Consider the following 22,171-nt stretch of genomic DNA (forward strand, 5'->3'; position numbering starts at 1 on the left):
GGACGGAAAAGACCCACCTTGATACAACAAACATATTAGGAAGTTGCTAAGAAAACAGAGAATTTTGCACAGTCATTTTAAACGTAGTCACTGCCCCACTGACAATCAGAAATTAGCGAAATGAAAGCAGCTGTCGAAAGGTCAATGAGAGATTCTTTTAACGAATTTGAAAGCAATATTTTATCTGCAGATTCTAAAAATAACCACAAAAAATTTTGGTCGTACGTAAAATCTATGAACGCTACAAATAATTCAATACCTTCTCTTGCTGACAGTACGGGTAATGTAACTGGTGATGATAAACAGAAGGCAGAAATTCTAATCCCAGCTTTCAAAAACTCGTTTACGGTAGAGGGCAGCACCATTCCCCTTTTCAATTATCGAACAAACGCAAGGATGGCTGATATAATGTTTAGTGTATCTGGGATTGTAAAACACTTAAGATCCTTAGACGCCAGGAAGGCATCTGGCCCAGATTGTATCCCCGTAAGATTATATGTTGACTATGCTACAAATATAGCACCATTCTTATCCATCATCTATCAGAGAGCACTGGAACAGCGGAAAGTTCCACGGGACTGGAAGAAGGGCTAGGTCATAGCAACCTATAAAAAGGGTAGAAAATCGGATGCACATAATTACCGGCCAATTGCACTGACGTCGATTTGTTGTAGAATCATGGAACATATTTTGTGTTCAGACATAATGACCTTTCTAGACTCTGAGAAGCTCATCTGCAGAAACCAGCTCTAGATACCGGCTCCCAGAGTGATGCCATATTTTTCGACTTTCGAAAGGCGTTCGACTCAGTTCCGATGATGATGATGATGATGTTTTGGTTTGTGGGGCGCTCAACTGCGTGGTTATCAGCGCCCGTACAAGTATCCAATCTTTGCTCAGTCCAATTTCGCCACTTTCCTGGATGATGATGAAATGAGGAGGACAACACAAACACCCAGTCATCTCGAGGCGGGTGAAAATCCCTGACCCCGCCGGGAATCGAACCCGGGACCCCGTGCTCGGGAAGCGAGAACGCTACCGCGAGACCACGAGCGGCGGACGACTCAGTTCCGCACTGGCGCTTACGGTCTATCCGATGACATGCGGTTGGATAGAAATTTTTCTAACAGACAGGGAGCAGTATGTCGTCCTGAACGGGGTGACTTCAACAGAAACAAGTGGAACTTCTGGTGTGCCCCAGGGCAGCGTAATAGGTCCGCTGCTTTTTACGATTTGCATAAACGATCTGGTTGATGGTACTGACAGCGGTATGAGACTGTTCACCGATGATGCTGTAGTCTACAGGAAAGTAGTATCACACGAAAGTTGAGAACAAATCAATGAGGATATGCAGAAAATAAATGCGTGGTGTAATGACTGGCAGTTATCTCTTAATATTAGTAAGTGTAACCTACTGCGTATGACAAGGCGAAAATCCCCATTAACGTACGAGTACAAAATAAATGCCCAGTCTTTGGAAGCGGTAACATCCGTCAAGTATCTGGGTGTGACTATTCGCAATGATCTCAAACGGAATGATCAGATTACACAAGTAATGGGTAAGGCAAACTCTAGATTGCGGTTTGTTGGTAGAATCCTGAAGCGATGCAGACCTTCAACAAAGGAAATTGCTTACAATATGTTAGTTCGTCCAGTCTTAGAGTATTGTTCATCTGTATGGGACCCTTACAGGTTGGGTCTGATTAAAGAGAAGAGCGTATATTATTACCACCAACTTTCAAATCGCGCAATGATTACCATTCAAAGATAAGGGAAATTAGAGCTCGTACTGACGCGTTCAGACAGTCGTTTTTCCCTCGCGCGATCCGCGAGTGGAACAGAGGTTGGGGGGGGGGGGGGGGGGGGGTATGACTTTGGAGCGAATTGTGCCCTCCGCCACACACCGCTTGGTGTATATATGTAGATATGTAGATGTAGATTTTAAAAAAGCCGCAAATATGTTCGCGTGCCAATATTTTTGCGAAAATTTTTAAAGGTGCTCAGGAAGGTAGAATGAGGCAGCGGGTACCATATGTGAAATTGAAATAACGCAAAACTAATTTTACACCTCAGACCGGATTTTACGTGCACAGAAATTTTACGTGTCCTTCATTACTACAATGTGGAATTCGCAAAAGCTTCTGGTAGTAACGGAGACACTCTACATCGTATGACTCGATGCTACGTCACATTATAAACTACGTTTTCGACTCACACCGTATTTTGCATGTACAAGTAGGGTACGTTTGAACCTCTGTATCTGGGAAAGAGATAAAGATACCGAGAAAATTTTCAAAGTAAGTAGAGAGCGGTATCTTAGGTATAAATTGTAAAAATTTCAGCCATTTGCTATGCATAGCCATCTTGGAATCTTCGGCTGGGTTTCGGTTGGCTAGTGACGGCGAAAATACAGCAAAAAAAACCTTTTTTGGATTTTCCGAGGAATAGGCCACGAATGAATGGTGCCTCTGTAAGTCGCATCAAGTCCACTCTAGACCACAGCGAGTGGAAAAAGAACCAACCGATTTTCTCCATTTGCCTAAGCAAAAGAAAGTGTGTAATATCCTGTATCGTAGGATAGTGACACTAAGACGATCATTCTATTGGGTATACAAATCGTCCCCAGCCCAAGGGCTATCCAAGACACTTGACCTTACATTTTTATTACTAATAGAACCCGAGGTATGAGCACCGTAAGATTCCGTTTGTAAGCACGGCGTTTTGGAACATATTAGTAACCATGCTGTCGCATGCATACCTCGTAGTGACTTCAATGTACCCTCGATATGTTGGTGAAAATATATATTTAAAGTCGGTGGTAAGCATAAAACTACGTCCAAAATCGTACTTAATGGTTTTCGGAAAATTATTTTGAACAGTTAGTTCAGGAGCCCACTCGAAGTGTAAGTGGTTGCAAAAACATACTCTACCTCGTAGCAATAAATAATCCCGAGAAAATTGGGAGCATTGTGACGGATGCCGGAGTTGGTGACTAAAAGGTCGTTGCAGCGAGACTGAATACCGTAGCATACAAACTCACCAAAAATAAAAGCAAGACATATGTCTAAAAAAAAAAAAGCAGAACAAATTTTCGTGACGCCTTCTTAAGGGACAGCCTCCGTTTCTGCCGAACTATAGTGCGTTTAAAATTAGTTACAACTCGTGACAGTTCAGCGCGGAACTAGTGGAGGGCAGTTGAGTGGAGAGGAGCCTTTTCTAGTTGCAGATGTAGGGAACATGCAGCAGACCACAGCTGTTAGGAGGCCTAGGATAGTTACAAAGTCAAACAAAAAGAAGAAGGTTCTGCTGCTAGGCTGTTCGCATGGTGGAAATGTGGGCTAGCAGTTACAGGAAGTGTTGAGGAGTAAGTGCCAGGTCACCAGCATTATGGAGCCTAGTGCAGGGTTGGATCAGATGACTGACAGCATAGGGGAGATGCAGGAATTTTACAAAGGACGTTCAGGTAGTGATAGTGGTTGGAGCAGGGAACAGTCTTGATAGGGACAGGGAATATGATGTAGGCGGTTTCCTGGTGCAGATAGCTACTCAAACTGGTGGCACTAATGTGTATTTCGTGCAACTGTTTCAGCATCATGGTCGGCGTCATCTTAATACGGCTGCTAGGCCCGTTAACTTGGGGCTAGGGAGGGCACTGATGGCAGAGGGCATGGGTCACATTTCAGTGGTCCCAGTTGGGTCTAGAAGTAGATTGGGTTTCACTAGTCATGGCCTGCACCTCAATAGGTATGGGAAGGGGGAGCTGGCAAAGCTTATAGGTGACAGTGTAGTGGGTGGTGGTGGGATCACTCATGGAAAAATTCCTGTAGTAGTTGGTGTTAGAGCTGCACCTTTTTTAGACTGAAGTCAGCTGATAGGTACATCTGCTCAAAGGAAATCCGTCTGACTAAGGGCTCGCCTTCAGAGGACGCCATGATTCCAAGTAGAGAAGGAGTTAGTATATTTCATCAAAATATAAAAGGCATTAGAGATAAAGTTAGTGAACTGCTTATACATTTTGACTCTGAAATTATTGGTATGTCGGAGCACCACTTAAATAAATTGACAAAATGGTTCAAATGGCTCTGAGCACTATGGGACTTAACATCTTAGGTCATCAGTCCCCTAGAACTTAGAACTACTTAAACCTAACTAACCTAAGGACATCACACACATCAATGCCCGAAGCAGGATTCGAACCTGCGACCGTAGCAGTCCCGCGGTTCCGGACTGCAGCGCCTAGAACCGCACGGCCACCGCGGCTGGCAAATAAATTGACAATTCAGGGGTTTCCTGTACCAGGATGCAGATTAGCTGGCTGTTTTTCAAGGAGTTCCTTGTGGGGTGGGGGAGTGGCTATGTATGTAAAAACAGTATTCCATTTGAGTCCAAAGACGTATCACGGCACTGCACTGAACAGGTATTTGAATGTTGTGCAGGGGCAGTTGAAATTACTGAAACTTAACTTCTAATTGTTATTGTTTATAGGCCCTGTAACTCTGACTTCAGAGCATTTCTGCTCAAGCTAGAGATGGCTCCTGATACACTTTGTAGGAAGTACCAGAAATTAGTTATATGTGGTGACTTCAATATATATTTTGTGTACGATGGTGCAAGAAAAAGGATTTTGGTAGATCTCCTAAATTCATATGATTTGATGTAGATTGTGTTTTTTCCAGCTAGGGTGCAGGGGAACAGTAGCCCAGCCATAGACAGTTTTTTTTATTCATTCTTCATTACTAGATGGGCATTCTGTTAGTAAAAGGATAAATGGCCTTTCAGACCATGGCGCACAAATTTTAACACTAAAAGGCTTTTGTACTCGAACAAATGTGACTTGTAGTTTAGGTAGCTCGGGTGCCTTGCTTGTGGGATAAGGGTATCATGTAGAACAAAGCAGGAATTATATCAAAATGTTAGAAGTAGTCACAATCAAGCTGCAGTAGCCCATTACAAACAGTATTGCAAGGCGCTCAAAAATGTTATTAGGAAGGCAAAGAGTATGTGGTATGCAAAGTAGAATTGCTAATTCACAGGATAAAATTAAAAGCATATGGTCAGTTGTGAAGGAAGTGTCTGGTCAGCAGCACAAGGTCGGCGATATAAAATCAATTCATTGTAAAAATGTTTTTGTTGCTGATAAATCAGATATATGTACAGTATTTAACAATCTTTTTCTGAGCATTGCCGGTGAATTAAATAAAAATTTATTTTCAACAGGGAATCGTATAACTTTCTTGGCAAATGCCTTTCCGAGATTGATGTCTGAAATACCCTCTGTGATACAGACAAGGGGGAGATTGAGTCAATAATTAAATCACTGAAGACTAAGGACTCTCATGGATATGATGGAGTGCCTAGCAGAATATTAAAGTACTGTGCTGCACATGTTAGCCCTGTATTTACCCATATTTGTAATTTTTCCTTTAGGAATGGTCAGTTTCCAGAATGATTAAAGTACTCAATAGTAAAGCCGCTTTATAAAAAGGGAGAAAGAGATAATGTAGACAATTTTAGACCTATTTCAATGCCATCAGTGTTTGCTAAAGTTATTGAAATGGTTGTGTATGTAAGGATGATTGATCCTTTTATATCACACGCTTTGCTACCAAAAGTACAGTTCGGCTTTAGAAGTTGCTTAACAACTGAAAATGCTATATCCTGTTTTCTTTGTGAGGTACTGGTTGGGTTAAACAAAAGGTTTCGAACGATAGGCGTTGGACCATTATGGAAAAAGGGGAGTACCTAACAATTGGTTCACCTCTTACTTTAGCAACAGACAGCAAAAGGTCATTATTCACGATGTAGAGAATGGCTGTGACGTGAGGTCTGTGTGGGGTACAGTCAAGTGGGGGGGGGGGGGGGGGGGGAGGAGGAGGAGGGTGCCCCAGGGATCAGTGTTGGGGCCACGCCTTTTCCTTATTTGTATAAATGATATGTCCTCTTAGTATTACGGGTAACTCTAAAATATTTCTGTTTGCTGAGGACAGTATTAGCTTGGTAGTAAAGGATGTTGTGTACGACATTGGCTCGGATTGAAATAGTGCAGTACATGACTTAAGTCCATGGCTTGTAGAAAATAAACTAACGCTAAATCACAGTAAGACTCCGTTTTTACAGTTTCTAACAGACAGTGCAACAAAACCTGACGTTTTAATTTCACAGAATGGGGATATGATCAGGGAAACTGAACAGTTCAAATTTGTAGGTGTTCGGATAGATAGTAAACTGTCGTGGAAAGCCCACGTTCAGGATCTTGTTCAAAGACTTAATGCTGCAATTTTTACTCTTCGAACGTTATCTGAAGTGGGTGATGGTGATCGTTAGACAAGAAAATTAGTCTACTTTGCTTATTTTCATTCGCTTATGTCGTATGGTATTATGTTTTGGGGTAACTCTTCCCATTCTAAAAGGATATTTTTGGCTCAGAAACTTGCGGTTCGGGCAATAAGTGTTGTAAATTTACGAACCCCTGGTTGACCCCAGTTCACGAGTCTGGGTATTTTGACATTGGCCTCTCAATATATATATTCCTTACTGTCATTTCTTGTTAGCAATATTAGCTTATTCCCAAGAATTAGCAACTTTCACTCAGTTAATACTCGGCAGAAATCAAACCTGCATTTGGATTGGACTTCCTTAACTCCTGTGCGAAAAGGTGTGCAGTATAGTATTGCATCCATTTTCAATAAGCTACCACTCGAATTCAAAAATCTTAGCAGTAATCCACGCGCTTTTAATCGAAACTGAAGTTTCCTCATAGGTCACTCCTCGTATTCTGTCGAGGAGTTCCTTGAAAAAAGTAAGCTGATTCTTGTTGTATTGTTGATTGCGTTTTTTTCGGGTTCGTAATCATTTTATTTTTATCTGTTATTCCTTTTTTGTTGTAATTTCATGTACTGAGACGTTCCATGTCCTTAGGGATTTGCTCCTCAGTTTGGTCCTACGGAACTTGACGTGTAAGTAAAAGAAATAAATAAAAACATCATCGATGTGTGCTTTTGGAGCCGAAGGCCCGTTCGTGTACCGTTGATGACTGCACGACACAGTTTTACGTCTCGCCTGGGCCATTCATCACCTATATTGGACTGTTGATGACTGGAAACATGTTGCCTGTCAGACGAGTCTCGTTTCAAATTTATCGAGCAGATGGACGTGTACGGGTATGGAGACAAGCTCATGAATCCGTGGACTCTGCATGTCAGCAGGGGGCTGTTCAAGCTGGTGGAGGCTCTGTAATTGTGTGGGGCGTGTGTTATTGGTGTGATATGGGACTCCTGATACGTCTAGATACGACTCTGACAGGTGACACGTACGTAAGTATCCTGTCTGATCCGCTACTGTTCATTGTGCATTCCGACGTACTTTGGCAATTCCAGCAGGACAGTGTGACACTCCACACGTCCAGAATTGCTACAGAGTGGCTCCAGGAACACTCTTCTGTGTTTAAACACTTCCGCTGGCCACCAAACTCGCCAGATATGCACATTATTGACCATAACCGGAATGCCCTGCAACGTGCTGTTCAGAAGAGATCTCCACCCCCTCGTACTCTTACGGATTTATGGATAGCCCTCTATGATTCATAGTGTCAATTCCCTCCTGCACTACTTCAGGCATTAGTCGAGTCCATGCCACGTCGTGTTGCGGCACTTCTGTGTGCTCGCGGGAGCCCTACACAATTTTAGGCAGTTGTACCAGTTTCTTTGGCTCTGCAGTGTAAATACCCTCAATGCGCAACAGCGGTCGTAATGTTACCAGTGACAGCGGATTTACTAAATACGGTTTTCCGAAATTCTGTCTCCAAAGATGACGAAGTAAATATCCTAGAATTCAAATCAAGAACTCCTGTCAACATGACAACTTAAAGTAGACATTCTTAGCAAAGCGGCTTAAATCGCTTAATAAAGGCAGGTCCTCCGGTCCAGATCGTATACCAATTACTTCAACAACATATACAAACGATCGTTCAACGAAAGGCCTGTACCTAAGGACTTAAAAGTTGCACAGGTCACACCAATACTCAAGAAAGCAAATAGGAGTAATCCGATGAATGACAGATCCATATCACTGACGTCGATTTGCTGTTGGATTTTGGAACATACACGCTGTTCGAACATTATGAATTACCACGATGAAAACGATCCGTTGTCACACAGTCAGTACGAATTCAGAAAATATTGTTCTTATGAAACACAAATAGTTCCTTATTCTCACGAAGTAATGAGTGCTGTCAACAGAGGATCACAAATTGATTCTATATTTCTAGATTTTCAAGAAGCTTTCGATACCATTCCTCACAAGAGACTTCTAATCGGATTATGTGCCTATGGAATATCGTCTCAGTTTGTGCGACTGGATTCGTAATTTCCTGTCAGAAAGGCCACAGTCCATAGTAATTGACAGGAAGTCATTGAGTAAAATAGAATTGATATTTGGCGTTCCCCAAGGAACTGTTATAAGCACTCTGTCTCCCACATCATTTATAAAGATTAGGAACAGCAAGCTGAGCAGCCTCCTTAGATTGTTTGCAGATAATGCTGTCATTTACCTTCTGTAAAGTCATCAGAAGATCAAAACCAATTACAAAATGATTTAGACAAGATATCTGTATTGTGCGAAAAGTGCTAGTTGACCTTAAATGATAAAAAGTGTGAGGCCATCCACATGAATACTAAAAGGAATACTTCAAATTTTGGATACACGATAAATCACACAAATCTAAACTAAATACCTAAGAATTACAATTACAAGCAACTTAAATGGAACGGTCACATAGATAGCGTTGCGGGAAAAGCATACAGAAGACTGCGTTACATTGGCAGAACGCTTAAAAGATGCAACAGGTCTACTAAAAAGAGTGCCTACACTACGCTTGTCTGTTCTCTGCTAGAGTCCTGCTGTGCCGTGTGAGCCTTACCAGACAAGATTGATGGAGGATATCTAAAAAGTCCAAATAAGGGCAGCTCATTTTGTATTATCGTGAAATAGGTGACAGTGTGTCATGACTACAATAAGTATGTTGGGACCACAGCATGCTTTTCCATCTTCCAAGTGATCCTCTGACATCCCCCGTCGAGCTGTGCATGTCGAGTCTGTGGGGTGAGTGGAAGACGGGCTAGAGATGTGCATGCCCATAGTCCCACTGCTAATAACCATTTTGCAACAGTTCGTGTTGACACATCTGGACTCACAAGCCCTCTTGTCTGTGCTGTGGAGCCCTCTTGTCTGTGCTGTGGTAGCTATACGATCTGCCACTGCAGCTGAGCTGTTACAGTATGATGACCCTAGCAGACGTCTGTGCTGTGTGAATGTCCAGAATCTCAGGTATGGGTGTGAGAATATTCACAATATTCATATTTTAAGAATTGTGCCGATTGTGATAGGGTGTCAGGTGGAGTTTGCACCTGTGTTCTGAACTCTGTATATAGCGAACTTGTGCCTCTTCATACAACTTTGGAGGCTGTGGCTGTTCTGGCAAGGGCATTTCATGGTCTTGCCGTCCCTCCTGATGGTGGAGTGTCTCAATGCATTGTCTGCAATGATTCTCAGCTCCCTCCATCTTTCCTGGGCGACTTCAATGGCCATAACCCTTTGTGGGGTGGAACCATGATCACTGGCTGCGGTAACAACATCAGAACTTACTGGCAGATTTTGACCTTTGTCTCTTGAATACTGGTGCCTCCACACACTTCATTGTGGCACGTGTAACTTACTCGGCTATTGATCTTTCCATTTGCAGCCCTGGTCTTCTCCCATCCATCCACTGGAGGGTCCACAATGACCTGTGTGGTAGTGACCACTTCACGATCTTTCAGTCCCTTCTTCAGTTTCACTCCCCTGGACACACACCCAGATGGGCTCTCCACAATGCTGACTGGGATGCTTTCACCTCCACTGTCATTCTTAGCTCCCCACTACATTGAGGCATTGACATGGCTGTCCAGATTGCAACAGCAACCATTCTGTCAGGAGCCAACATACCGATCCTCTATTCTTCGGGATCTTCCCATCAGGATAGTACCGGGGTGGACCTCGGAAACTGCTGAGGCCATTAGAGATCTCTGGTGAGCTCTTCAACACCATAGGTGGCATCCATCCGTCAAGTGCCTTATTGCCTTGAAACGGCTTCATGCTCAATTGTGTCACTTAATAAAACGATGGAAGTAAGAATGCTGGGAACGGTATGTTTTAACCATTGGACCATGTACACAGCCTTTGCAGGTTTGGGTGAAGATCACATGCCTCTGTGGATATCTGTCCGCAGCAGGTGTACTTGGTATTTCCTTGAAAGGTGCTGTTTTCGCTGACCCAGATGCCATAACGGAACTTTTCGATCCGCATTATGCTCTAGCCTCTGCATCTGAGAACTATCATCCTACCTTTCATGTCCTTACACAGCAGGTGGAGCAGTTGCACTTATCTTTCTCTACTTGCCACCTGGAGGCCTATAATGCTCCATTCAGTGAATGTAAATTCTTCAGTGCCCTAGCCCTTTGACCTGATACAGCCCCAGGGCCAGACTTTATCCATAACCAAATGCTCAAACATCTGTCAGTGGATTGTCAGTATCATCTCATCACCATCTTCAACCATATCAGGAGCAAGGATGAGTTCCCATCTCAGTGGCGAGAACATCATTATTGTCCTGGTACTGAAACCAGGTAAGCATCCCCTAGAGATGGACAGCTATCGGCCAGTTAGCCATACAAATGTTCTCTGGAAGTTACTTCAGTGCATGGTGAGCTGGCAGCTGTGTTGGCTCCTTCGGTCTCAGGGCTTTCTGGATCCATCCCAGGGAAGTTTTCGCCAAAGCTGTTCCACTGCTGTTAATTTGATTTTCCTGGAATCTGCTATCCGGACAGCTTTTGACCGACATAAACACCTTATTGCTATCTTCTTCAACTTGCAAAAGGCTAACAACATCACATAGCGACACATCTTAACTACCTTATATGAGTGGGATCTCAGAGGCCCGATTCCGACTTTTGTCCAGAGCGTCTTGTTGCACCATACTTCAAGTTGGTGTTTCCCAACCCCATATGCAAGAGAATGGGGTCCCACACGGCTGTATATTGAGTGTCCCTGCTCTTTCTAGTGACCTTCAACAGTCTAGCAGCTGTGGGGTATTCAGTATCAAACTCCTTGTATGCCAACGATTTTTGCTTTCACTATTGCTCCTCTAGTGAGGGTGTTGCTGAACACCAACCACGGGGTGCCATTCGAAAGGCTCAGTCATGGGCCCTCACCCACTTCTTTCCGTTTTCAGCTGCCAAGACTCACGTCATACACTTCTGTTGCTGTTGTACTGTTCATCCACAACCAGAACTTTACCTTGATGGTCAGTTACTCAGTGTGGTGGAGACTTATTGCTTTTTGGGACTGGTCTTCGATGCCCACCTGACATGCCTTCCCCATCTTCACCAACTTCAGCAAAGGTGTGGGCTACACTTTAATATGCTTTCACAGCCTCAGTAACACCAGCTGGGGTGTGGACCACACTACCCTTACGTTCCTTTACAAAGCCCTGATCCTATCCCCCCCCCCCCCCTTGATTATGGAAGTCTGGCACATGGTTTGGCATAGCCCTTAGCACTATGGTCACTGGACCCGATACATCACTGTGGGGTCCGACTTGCTACAGGAGCCTTTCAGACTAGTCCTGCGAATAGCCTCCACTAAGGATCAGGTGCCAACAACAGCTACTCAGTTATGCTGCACAAGTTTGCAGCTCCCCAAATCATCCAAACGACTACATCCTTTTTCCTATTAGGGAGATCCACTTCCCACAACAGAGACCCAGAACTGGGGTCACAGGTGCGGTTGGACTAGTGTCTGTGCTCTGAACTTGAACTTCCCCCACTGTTGCCTGTTGTCAGGGAGCAATCCCTTATGACCCTACGGCATGTACCCTGACCTCAGTTCTGTCTCAGTTTATCCTTTGAACTGAACGATTCAGTTGACCCCATGGTGTTTTGCCACCTGTTCCTGGCTGTCCTTGATGCATTTCTGGTTTCGGCAGTGGTATATACTGATGGTTCAACAGTCAATGGATATACCGGTTTTGCATACATACAGACAAGGTGCTGTGAACTACACTCCCTGCCAGATGGATGCAGCTGAATTGGTGGCCATCAAATGAGCCCTCAGCCATGCTTGTTCTTTCTCTGGCAACCTGCTTCTAGTCTGCTGCAACTCCCTGAGCGCCCTTCAGGCTCTAGACCAGTGCTACCCTTGTCACCCATTAGTCACGACTACCCAGGATCTTCTTTCTGACCTCCATCAAGATGGCTGGCCAGTTGTGTTTGTTTGGAACCTTGGACATGTTGGGATCTCAGGGAATGAACATGCCAACCACTTGGCAAAGTTGACTACCACAGTGATGATTTTGGAAATAGGGGTCTCGGAACTGGACCTTTGCTTGACTCTACACCATCAATTGTTGTAGGTATGGAACTGGATTTTACATTTCAACCACAAAAAATCGTTTTTACTTGTCTCTGTAAGCCACTGTGACCTCATTGACCACCTGAAGGGTTGGAGGGGCACTCCTTGCGTGCTCTGACCCAGGTGTCTCATGCAAGCCCTTGCTCAGTGATCTGGCCTTGCCCCTACCCTTTCCATCTTTTTGTTTTCCTTATTCTTTTATGTTTGCCATTTTTAATGATTTGTCTTGCCTCCATATGCATTCTGGGCAGAGCGGCTCACCCACCTTACCTGCCTCTCTCACTCCCCTCTTACTTCTCCTTGATTTTCTCTCTGTTTTATTGTATCTTGGTTACAGTCTGGCTTCCGTTGGCGTTTGTATCCTTCCTCTAAGGATTATTCCGTGTTCAATACATGTAGGATGACCTCGTAATTTGGTCCCTTTAAAACCAACCAACCAACCAGCCAACCTTGTCTGTTAATGAACATTCGCCATCTGACACAATGAACTGGGTTCTATTACTCAAGAAGTCTTCGAACCACTCGCATATCGAGAACCTATTCCATATGCTGGGACCTGTGTTAACAGTCTGTCATTGGGCACAGTGTCGAACACTTTCTGGAAATGTAGGAATATGGAGTCTGCCTGTTGCCTTTCATCCACCGTTCCCAGGATGTCATGTCAGAAAAGGGCAAACTGAGTTTTACGTGAGTGATGCTTTCTAAATTCATGTTGATTTGTCTACAGATGTTTTCCTGTCTCAAAGAAGTTTATTATATTTGAACTTGAAATATGCTCAGTAATTCTGCAGCATACCAGCATTATATTGGTCTGTAATTTTACAATTTTTTTCTTTTACTCTTCTTATTTATGGAAGTCGCCTGTGCTTTTTTCCAGTCACTTGGGACTTTGCACTAAGTGAAAGATTCATGATAAATGTAAGCTAAGTACGGGGCCAGTGGCAGTGAGTACTCTTTGTAAAAGCTAATTTAAATTCCATCTGGACCTGAGAAGTAATTTGTTTTCAACTCTTTTAGTTGCTTTTCAATACCAGGGCTTCCCATTACTATGGCTTCCATACAGGAGTCTGTGCAACAGTCAATGATTTGATGTCTGTACAATCCTCCCGTGTGAATAATTTTTTTAAACACAAAATTTAAAATTTCATCTTTCCTTTTGCTGTCATCTACTGTCTCACCAGCGTAGGTGGCAAGTGACTAAATAGAAGCCCTTGACCCACTTAGCAAATTTACGTACGATCTTAATTCTCTAAGGTTTGTGGCAAGATCTTTCACTGACATATGATGGTGGAAGTTGTTGTGTGCTAAAGCCGTCAGTCTTTTTTGTATGCAAACAAACATCTTGTGACTCTTATCTGTGACTGTTTCCTCAGTGTTTCCGGAATGTGGTTATTAAACCATGGTGGCTCTTTTCTGTCATAATCCACTTACTTGGCACATACTTCTGCAGATCGCAATTTTCATTCAGTTTAAACTTTGCTCATAATTATTCTGTGTCCATCATATTGGAACCAAATGATGTCCATTCATTGTCTAAGTAGGGTGCTAACAACTGCTTATCTGCTCTTTCCAGCATAAAAACTCTCCTGCCCTTATTGATGAATTTATTAACTTTAGTAACCATTGTCACTATGATGAGATCACGATTACTAATCACTGTCTCTGTTATGACACTGTTGAAAAGATCCAGCCTGTCTGTGGCTACAGATTCTAAGATATTTTCATTGTGTGTGGGTTGTCAAAGTAGTTACTACCTTATACAGGGTGTTACAAAAAGGTACGGCTAAACTTTCAGGAAACATTCCTCACACACAAATAAAGAAAAGATGTTATGTGGACATGTGTCCGGAAACGCTTAATTTCCATGTTAGAGCTCATTTTAGTTTCGTCAGTATGTACTGTACTTCCTCGATTCACCGCCAGTTGGCCCAATTGGAGGAAGGTAATGTTGACTTCGGTGCTTGTGTTGACATGCGACTTATTGCTCTACAGTACTGGCATCAAGCACATCAGTACGTAGCATCAACAGGTTAGTGTTCATCACAAACGTGCTTTTGCAGTCAGTGCAATGTTTAGAAATGTGGAGTTGGCAGGTGCCCATTTGATGTATGGATTAGCACGGGGCAATAGCCGTGGCGCGGTACGCTTGTATCGAGACATATTTCCAGAACGAAGGTGTCCCGACAGGAAGATGTTCGAAGCAATTGATCGGCGTCTTAGGGAGCACGGAACATTCCGGCCTATGACTCGCGACTGTGGAAGACCTAGAACGACGAGGACACCTGCAATGGACGAGGCAATTCTTCATGCAGTTGACGATAACCCTAATGTCAGCGTTGCTGCTGTACAAGGTAACGTTAACCACGTCACTGTATGGAGAGTGCTACGGGAGAACCAGTTGTTTCCGTACCATGTACAGCGTGTGCAGGCAGTATCAGCAGCTGATTGGCCTCCACGGGTACACTTCTGCAAATGGTTGATCCAACAGTGTGTCAATCCTCATTTCAGTGCAAATGTTCTCTTTACGGATGAGGCTTCATTCCAACGTGATCAAATTGTAAATTTTCACAATCAACATGTGTGGGCTGACGAGAATTTGCACGCAATTGTGCAATCACGTTATCAACACAGATTTTCTGTGAACGTTTGGGCAGGAATTGTTGGTGATGTCTTGATTGGGCCCCATGTTCTTCCACCTACGCTCAATGGAGCACGTTGTCATGATTTCATACGGGATACCCTACCTGTGCTGCTAGAACATGTGCCTTTACAAGTACGACACAACATATGGTTCATGCATGATGGAGCTCCTGCACATTTCAGTCAAAGTGTTCGTACGCTTCTCAACAACAGATTCGGTGACTGATGGATTGATAGAGGCGGACCAATTCCATGGCCTCCACGCTCTCCTGACCTCAACCCTCTTGACTTTCATTTATGGGGGCATTGGAAAGCTCTTGTCTACGCAACCCCGGTACCAAATGTAGAGACTCTTCGTGCTCATATTGTGGATGGCTGTGATAACATACGCCATTCTCCAGGGCTGCATGAGCGCATCAGGGATTCCATGCGACGGAGAGTGGATGCATGTATCCTCGCTAACGGAGGACATTTTGAACATTTCCTGTAACAAAGTGTTTGAAGTCATGCTGGTACGTTCTGTTGCTGTGTTTTTCCATTCCATGATTAATGTGATTTGAAGAGAAGTAATAAAATGAGCTCTAACATGGAAAGTAAGCGTTTCCGGACACATGTCCACATAACATATTTTTTTTCTTTGTGTGGGAGGAATGTTTCCTGAAAGTTTGTCCGTACCTTTTTGTAACACTCTGTAGGGGAAAGCAAAACTTTATAACCAGTGGCTAAACTAAAATGTGAAGTAACTCCTTTTTAAACAAAGCTATTAAAGATGGTACTGCAGTTTTAGTTATTTATGAGGAGGAACATATTTGCAAAACGATTATTTAAAAATGTTTTGTAAAGTTTAAAAAGGACTACAAATAATTCCACAGTGGGTCAAAGAAGAAAATGGGTAATTCCAACTTTCTGTATTCCCAACAGAGAGAAATTTTTGGGCACAAGTAAAAGTGCACAAGGATGATAAATTCATCAGAGCAGTTGTGAACAGCATAAAATTAGGCACTGAATTTAAGGAAGGAAAAACTGGTTGAATGCTTCACACATCTAATATATTTAAACATTAAAAATAATGCCAGCTTTGCATATGAAAATAAAAACATTGAAATCCCTAACAATGCCATCTTAATCTCACTAAACATAGAAAACCAATACCATGTACACTAGTATTCACTAAAGGAGGCTATCAAGGCAATAAGAAAAAAATGTAATTACTAGGTGAATATCAAATTGCGAAGCTCTACAACATATGGCTATGCTCGATTTCCTGTTGGTGTATAATTACTTCACATCTATTGCAGGAGGCAAATTATTAGTTATGATGGCAAAAATTGTATCAATTGATTAGAAACAAGATTCTTTGAAGAAGTAAGTGAAAATTAATGTATTATAAGTGATATATAGACGAGTTCATCATATTGCTTCAAGGAGACTGAGGTGTTATTTCACTAGTGCAGAAAATGAATACATCCTACTCAAAAATATTATTCACCGCATTACTCTAGTAGGAAAAAACAGTTATCTTCGTGGAGCTAATGATTTCAGGAAGGGTGGGAAATATGTGTCCAAGACTTGCGAAAACACACATGCAAGAATGTTGTTGTAATTGCAAGGTCCAGTCATCCATTGAGCTACATTTACCTCTACTTAGTGCTGCATAGGCTCCTGCATCTTCTGTCACAACATTTAGAAATTCAGGAAGAGCTTCAAATTTTAAATAAGATTGGAACACACATGCCTGTGAGCCAGGATATATGAAATGAATGTTTAATAAAATAAGATATAAAAATTAAAAATCTTTGCACAAGATTGTCAACTGTAGGAAATACCTCACTATGACTTAGAAGTGTAGTATATGATAAGATTGGGCATAGTCTTTGACATATGCTAGTATTACAGTGAGTGTTCTACTTGTTACTGATGCAATGAGGAACAAACTTACTAGCTCCAGAATGGAAGCAGAACTCCCACAATTATTCACAGAATGAGTATAAGATAATGATACCAGATAGATGAATTTCTAATCTGCAAAATGGCAACATGGAAGATGTGAAGAACTACATGCCCTTTCATCTTTTGTTAGCAGTATACAAGACTTTTACAAAAATCCTTATAGTATTAACTTTGAACTTTAACCAGGCACGAGGAGAAGCTGGCTTTGGAAGTGTATGTAATGCGATGGACTGTCTACTGGTTGCAGGTTGTCAAAGGAGTTGCAGAAAGAAGCAGTGTTATGTACTGTGAGACTGTTTGATGGTGTTAGTCTCTTCTGGAAATCCTATAGTACCAAGGAATAAAATCTAGCTTCATCAGTGTGCTGAAGAATTTGTACAACAAGGCATCACATTCCATCTGATTACATCAAGAAAGTGAAAATTTTGGAAATAAGAAAGGAGTTAAACAAGGCTATTTTCTGAAACCTCGGAAGGGATCTTCAAATCATTAAACTGGGATGAAGAAGGAACATGCATAAACAGATGTTATTTGAACCACCACCAATTGCCAGATGACAGTGTTTTGCTTTCTGTGGATCCAGAAGTACTTGAGCAAAGGGTTGTGGAACAGAGCAGAGCAGGCAGAACACTAAGCCTGACGATTAATTACAGTATGACTAAAATAATGTAAGATCAGTATGCTCATAGGAAAACAGTGTGAGCTAATAATAAAACTATAGAAACAATTGACAGATTTCAGTGCTTAGGAAAACAACAAACGAATGGACATTTGAAGGAGTAAGCATGAAGGTAAAAATGACTCGAAGTTAATTTGTGAAACTGAATGTGGTATTTACAAGTAAATTACAAATGTAGTTTGAACTGAAAGTATATACTGCCAGTACTAACTGCCAGAAATGAAACACAACATTAAATGCACAGAAAGTTCAAAAATTTGGGTGTTTCCCAACAAGCAGTGGATAGATACATGTTGGGCATAACAAGAAGAGGGTTAAAAATGGATAAAAGAAAATACAGAAGTTGAGAACATGATAGTGATCATTACGAAACACAAATTGAGGTGGGCAGGGCATTCAGTGAGACGGAACAATGGAAATGGACAAAGATGATTGCGTGGTGGACTTCTTGAAATAAGAAAACACCTAGAGGACAACCCAACTGAAGATGGACTGATAACAGCGAAACAAACTGGACCAACTTGGATGCGAAAAATTGAAGAGTGTAATGTATGGAGAAGAGGCTTATGACAATGTATGTGCCTCTGTGTTACAATGCTTCTTTTGTTGCAATGTTGGTAGGGCACTTTTAATATTTTCCTCCTACATTATTATATGTAGTTGATTTTGTTTTCTTATTTATAGACTTGAAGATGGTGGTAGAACACAACAAAAACTGGCAATTGTAAAAGTTAATGAGTAGTAGTCATCCACGAAATAAAATGATAAAAAAAGATATGTGAATTATATTCTCCCCCTGTGAAATACACATCCAGGTGCCCAACTACTACATTTTGCATTATATATGTAACAATTAGCGGCAGTTGCTTCAGTCTTCAAATTTAGGTTCAAAACTTAGAAGATGCTATGATATGAAACTCTTATTAAGTTTTCAATTTCAGTTACCTTCATGAGGACCTAGAATGTAGATAAACTTGAGAACTTGGCTGTGGTAAATAGTTACCTGCCATTCATACACTGTTCCAGATGTGATGCCGTTATAGTAAACTGTGAAGATAAAGTTCTATAGTATTTTTTTCTGCAAATTTTCATTTATACTCATTTATTTATGGAATACAGTGATTGATATCGTAATTTTGAAACTGTTGTAGGTCATTGGATGGAAGACTGCAAGTATCACATAGAAAAGGTTTACCTCACGTTATCTATTGCCGACTGTGGCGCTGGCCGGAGTTACAGTCGCATCATGAGCTCAGAGCAATTGAATCGTGTGAATATGCCTTCAACTTAAAACGTGATGAGGTCTGTGTTAATCCTTATCACTATCAGCGAGTGGAGTCACCAGGTAATGTAAACTTATTTTAACACTGTAAAAGAATTTTTAAACATTTTAGTCTAATGGATTAATGTACACAAATATAGATTCGTTACAGGTAGTTCTATCAACATTCTCTAGAAGTTGGTAACAAACTGAAACTCGGTGATCAGATACCATTCATATTCCGTTCTCTGTGTTACAAAGTCAAATAAAACTGAACTTTCCCGTACAAAAATGTGTTAAGGGTATTTCTTTATATGAGGGGGCTACTCAAAAAACTGGAATTGTTTTTTAAAAGCTATCTATTTTCAAAATGTTTACAAAACAACCCTATCCCCTTCAAAATATTCTCCTTTACAACTAATATATTTGTCCCACCGGTGCTTCCACTGTTGGAAACATTTTCTGTCGTCATATGGCTGACAGCTCCTCCCTCATTTTTTTCGTTACTTCTTCAATGTTATCAAATCGGTGTCCTTTCATGCCCCCTTTTCATGTGTGTAAATAAGAAAAAAATCAAATGGAGTCAGGTCAGGTAAGTAAGGTGTGTGGGGCAGTGGAGCCATGCCATTTTTAGCCAAAAACTGTCAAACAGAGATGGCTGTGTGTGCAGGTGCGTTGTCGTGGTGGAAGAACCAGTCTCCTGTCTACCACTAATTGGGTCTTTTTTGATGAACACTGGTGCGCAATCTTCTTAAAACTCACGAATGAAAGGTTTGAATCATGATCTGATCCGGGTGAACAAACTCTGAATGAACTACGCTCTTGTTGGACCTCCAGAACAAGGTTTTTCATAAGTCGACACTTTACCTTTTCTAAATGAAGCAAACCACTTGTACACTTGTGAGTATTTAGGATCATCTTGTTAAACTGTTTTCAATATTAAAACAGTTTCAGCAGCATTTTTGCTGAGTAGAAAACAAAATAATTTCACAGATGCATGTTGTTCACTTAAACTTGAAATCATAAAGAATGAAACAACAACAAAATAGTGCTAGCAAAAACAATCACTGCAGACAAACAGAAAAAGCCAGGTTGACAACAGAGGCGGCACAGAACTGGCAATGAGTTGTGCTGTATACGCCTAGTGGCAGAAATGTGTACTACACAAGCTCCACCCATGGCAATCTTATTACAGCTTTTTTTAGGTACCTCCTTCTACACTTGTAAGTTGATAAATCACTCCCTTAATAATGAAGTTAAAAACAGGACTTGTAGCCAGAACCTTGACATCACGGGCAGTGTTCTAAGTGGCTGAGCCATCCATGAATGTCTCATGACCCATCACCACAGCTTCACTTCTGTGTACTGGCCTGTTTTCCTAACTTCACAAACTTGTCGCAAAATATTGTTTGCAATATTAAAAGGCCTTTGACTAAGGAAACACTGATCAGGCTCGTAATAAAATAAGGAAAATAAGAGCTCACATGGAAAGATATAGGTGTTCATTTTTTCCTCACACTGTTCAAGAGTGAAATAATAGAGACTTATTGTGAAGGTGGTTCGATGAACTCTCTGCAAGGCACTTAAGTGTGATTTAGAGAGTATCCATATAGATGTAGACGCAGATTTTTTGCATAATTTTGTGCATGTTAATTCTAGAGCTCTACGGCTGTTATATCTACAAGGAGATCAAAGTTTCATTGAAACCATCTCAGCTGCATCATGTGCATATTTATTTAATTCCATGGCCCATTTTAGGACCTCCTCTTATTATCAAGTGCCTCATAAATATATTAGCAACAGTGTAAGCAGAAAGATAAATGAAAGCCAGTGCAGTTACACACACAAATATTTTGTCAAACATATTTCTAACTAGTATGAAACATCAAAATGTAGCATAAACACATACCATGCACATATAACATACAATTTCAATTAAGTGTATTATACAGATCATCTTCATGCTGTTGTATTATGCTTGTAGTACAACTATCGACATCTACATGCATACTCTGCAAACCACTGTGAAGTGCATGGCACAGAGCACACCCCATTGTACCAGTTACTAGGGTTTCTTTCCATTTCATTCACATATGGAGCATTAAAAGAATGCTTGTTTAAAAGCCTCAGTGCATGCTGTAATTACTCTAATCTTGTCATCACCATCACTATGTGAGCAATATGTAGTGGGTCGTAGTATATTCCTAGATTCATCATTCAAAGCTGACTCGTGAAACTTCGTTAGTTGACTTCCTCGGTATGGCCTACATCTATCTTCAAGAGTCTGTGAGTTCAATTTCTTCAGCATCTCTGTGACACTCTCACACAGGTCAAACAAACCTTTGACCATTCTTGCTGACCTTCTCTGTATATGTTCAATATCCCCTGTTAGTCCTATTTGGTTACATGTTCCACACACTTGACCAATATTGTAGTTTGGGTTGCACGAGTGATTTGTAAGCTATCTCCATTTTAGACTGATTGCACCAATAACCCAATGTCTACCACTTGCTTTAGGCTTGTGATCATTCCATTTCATATCTGTACACAGTGTTTGTTACACCCAGGTACTTGTATGAGTTGGGCAGTTCCAACTGTGACTCATCGATATTATAATCACAGATTAACTTATTTTTTATTCATTTTTTTTAAATGCACAATTTTACATTTCTGATCATTTAAAGCAAATTGCCACTCTTTACACAATTCTGAAATCTTATCAAGATCTGACTGAATATTTATGCAGTTTCTTTCAGACAGTATTTCATAATAGATAACTCCATCATCTGCAAAAATTCTGAGCTTACTATTAATATTATCCGCGAGGTCAGTGGTATACAACATGTACAGCTAGCGTCCCAAAACACTTCCCTGGGGCACACCTGCAGTTACTTCTACACCTGACGATGACTACCCAAGATAACACTCTGTGTCCTCCCTACAAAATAGTCCTCAATCCAGTCACTAATTTAATTTGATACCCCATAAGACCATACTTTTGACAGTAAGCTAGGTGTGGTACTGGATCAGATGCTTTTTGGAAATCAAAAAATACTGCATCTACTTGTCTGCTTGGATCCAAAGCTTTCAATATGTCATGTGAGAAAAGTGTGAGTTGGGCTTCACAATATCAATGTTTTTGAAATCAATGCTGTTTGAAATGGAGGAAGTCTTTCTGTTAAAGATACTTCATAATG

General features: G+C 41.4%; 1 protein-coding gene across 1 annotated transcript in view; it reads left to right on the forward strand.

Annotated features, from left to right (window-relative positions):
• The window catches only part of LOC126469920 (mothers against decapentaplegic homolog 3-like), a 218,555-nt gene that overhangs the window by 115,681 nt on the left and 80,703 nt on the right, over positions 1 to 22,171 (forward strand). The window contains exon 2 of the mRNA XM_050097312.1: positions 18,865 to 19,058. Within this exon, the coding sequence (XP_049953269.1) occupies positions 18,865 to 19,058 (194 nt within the window). The remainder of the gene's footprint in view (positions 1 to 18,864; positions 19,059 to 22,171) is intronic.

Source organism: Schistocerca serialis, chromosome 3 (genome assembly GCF_023864345.2).
Source record: "Schistocerca serialis cubense isolate TAMUIC-IGC-003099 chromosome 3, iqSchSeri2.2, whole genome shotgun sequence".
In the NCBI taxonomy this organism is placed as follows: Eukaryota; Metazoa; Arthropoda; class Insecta; order Orthoptera; family Acrididae; genus Schistocerca; species Schistocerca serialis.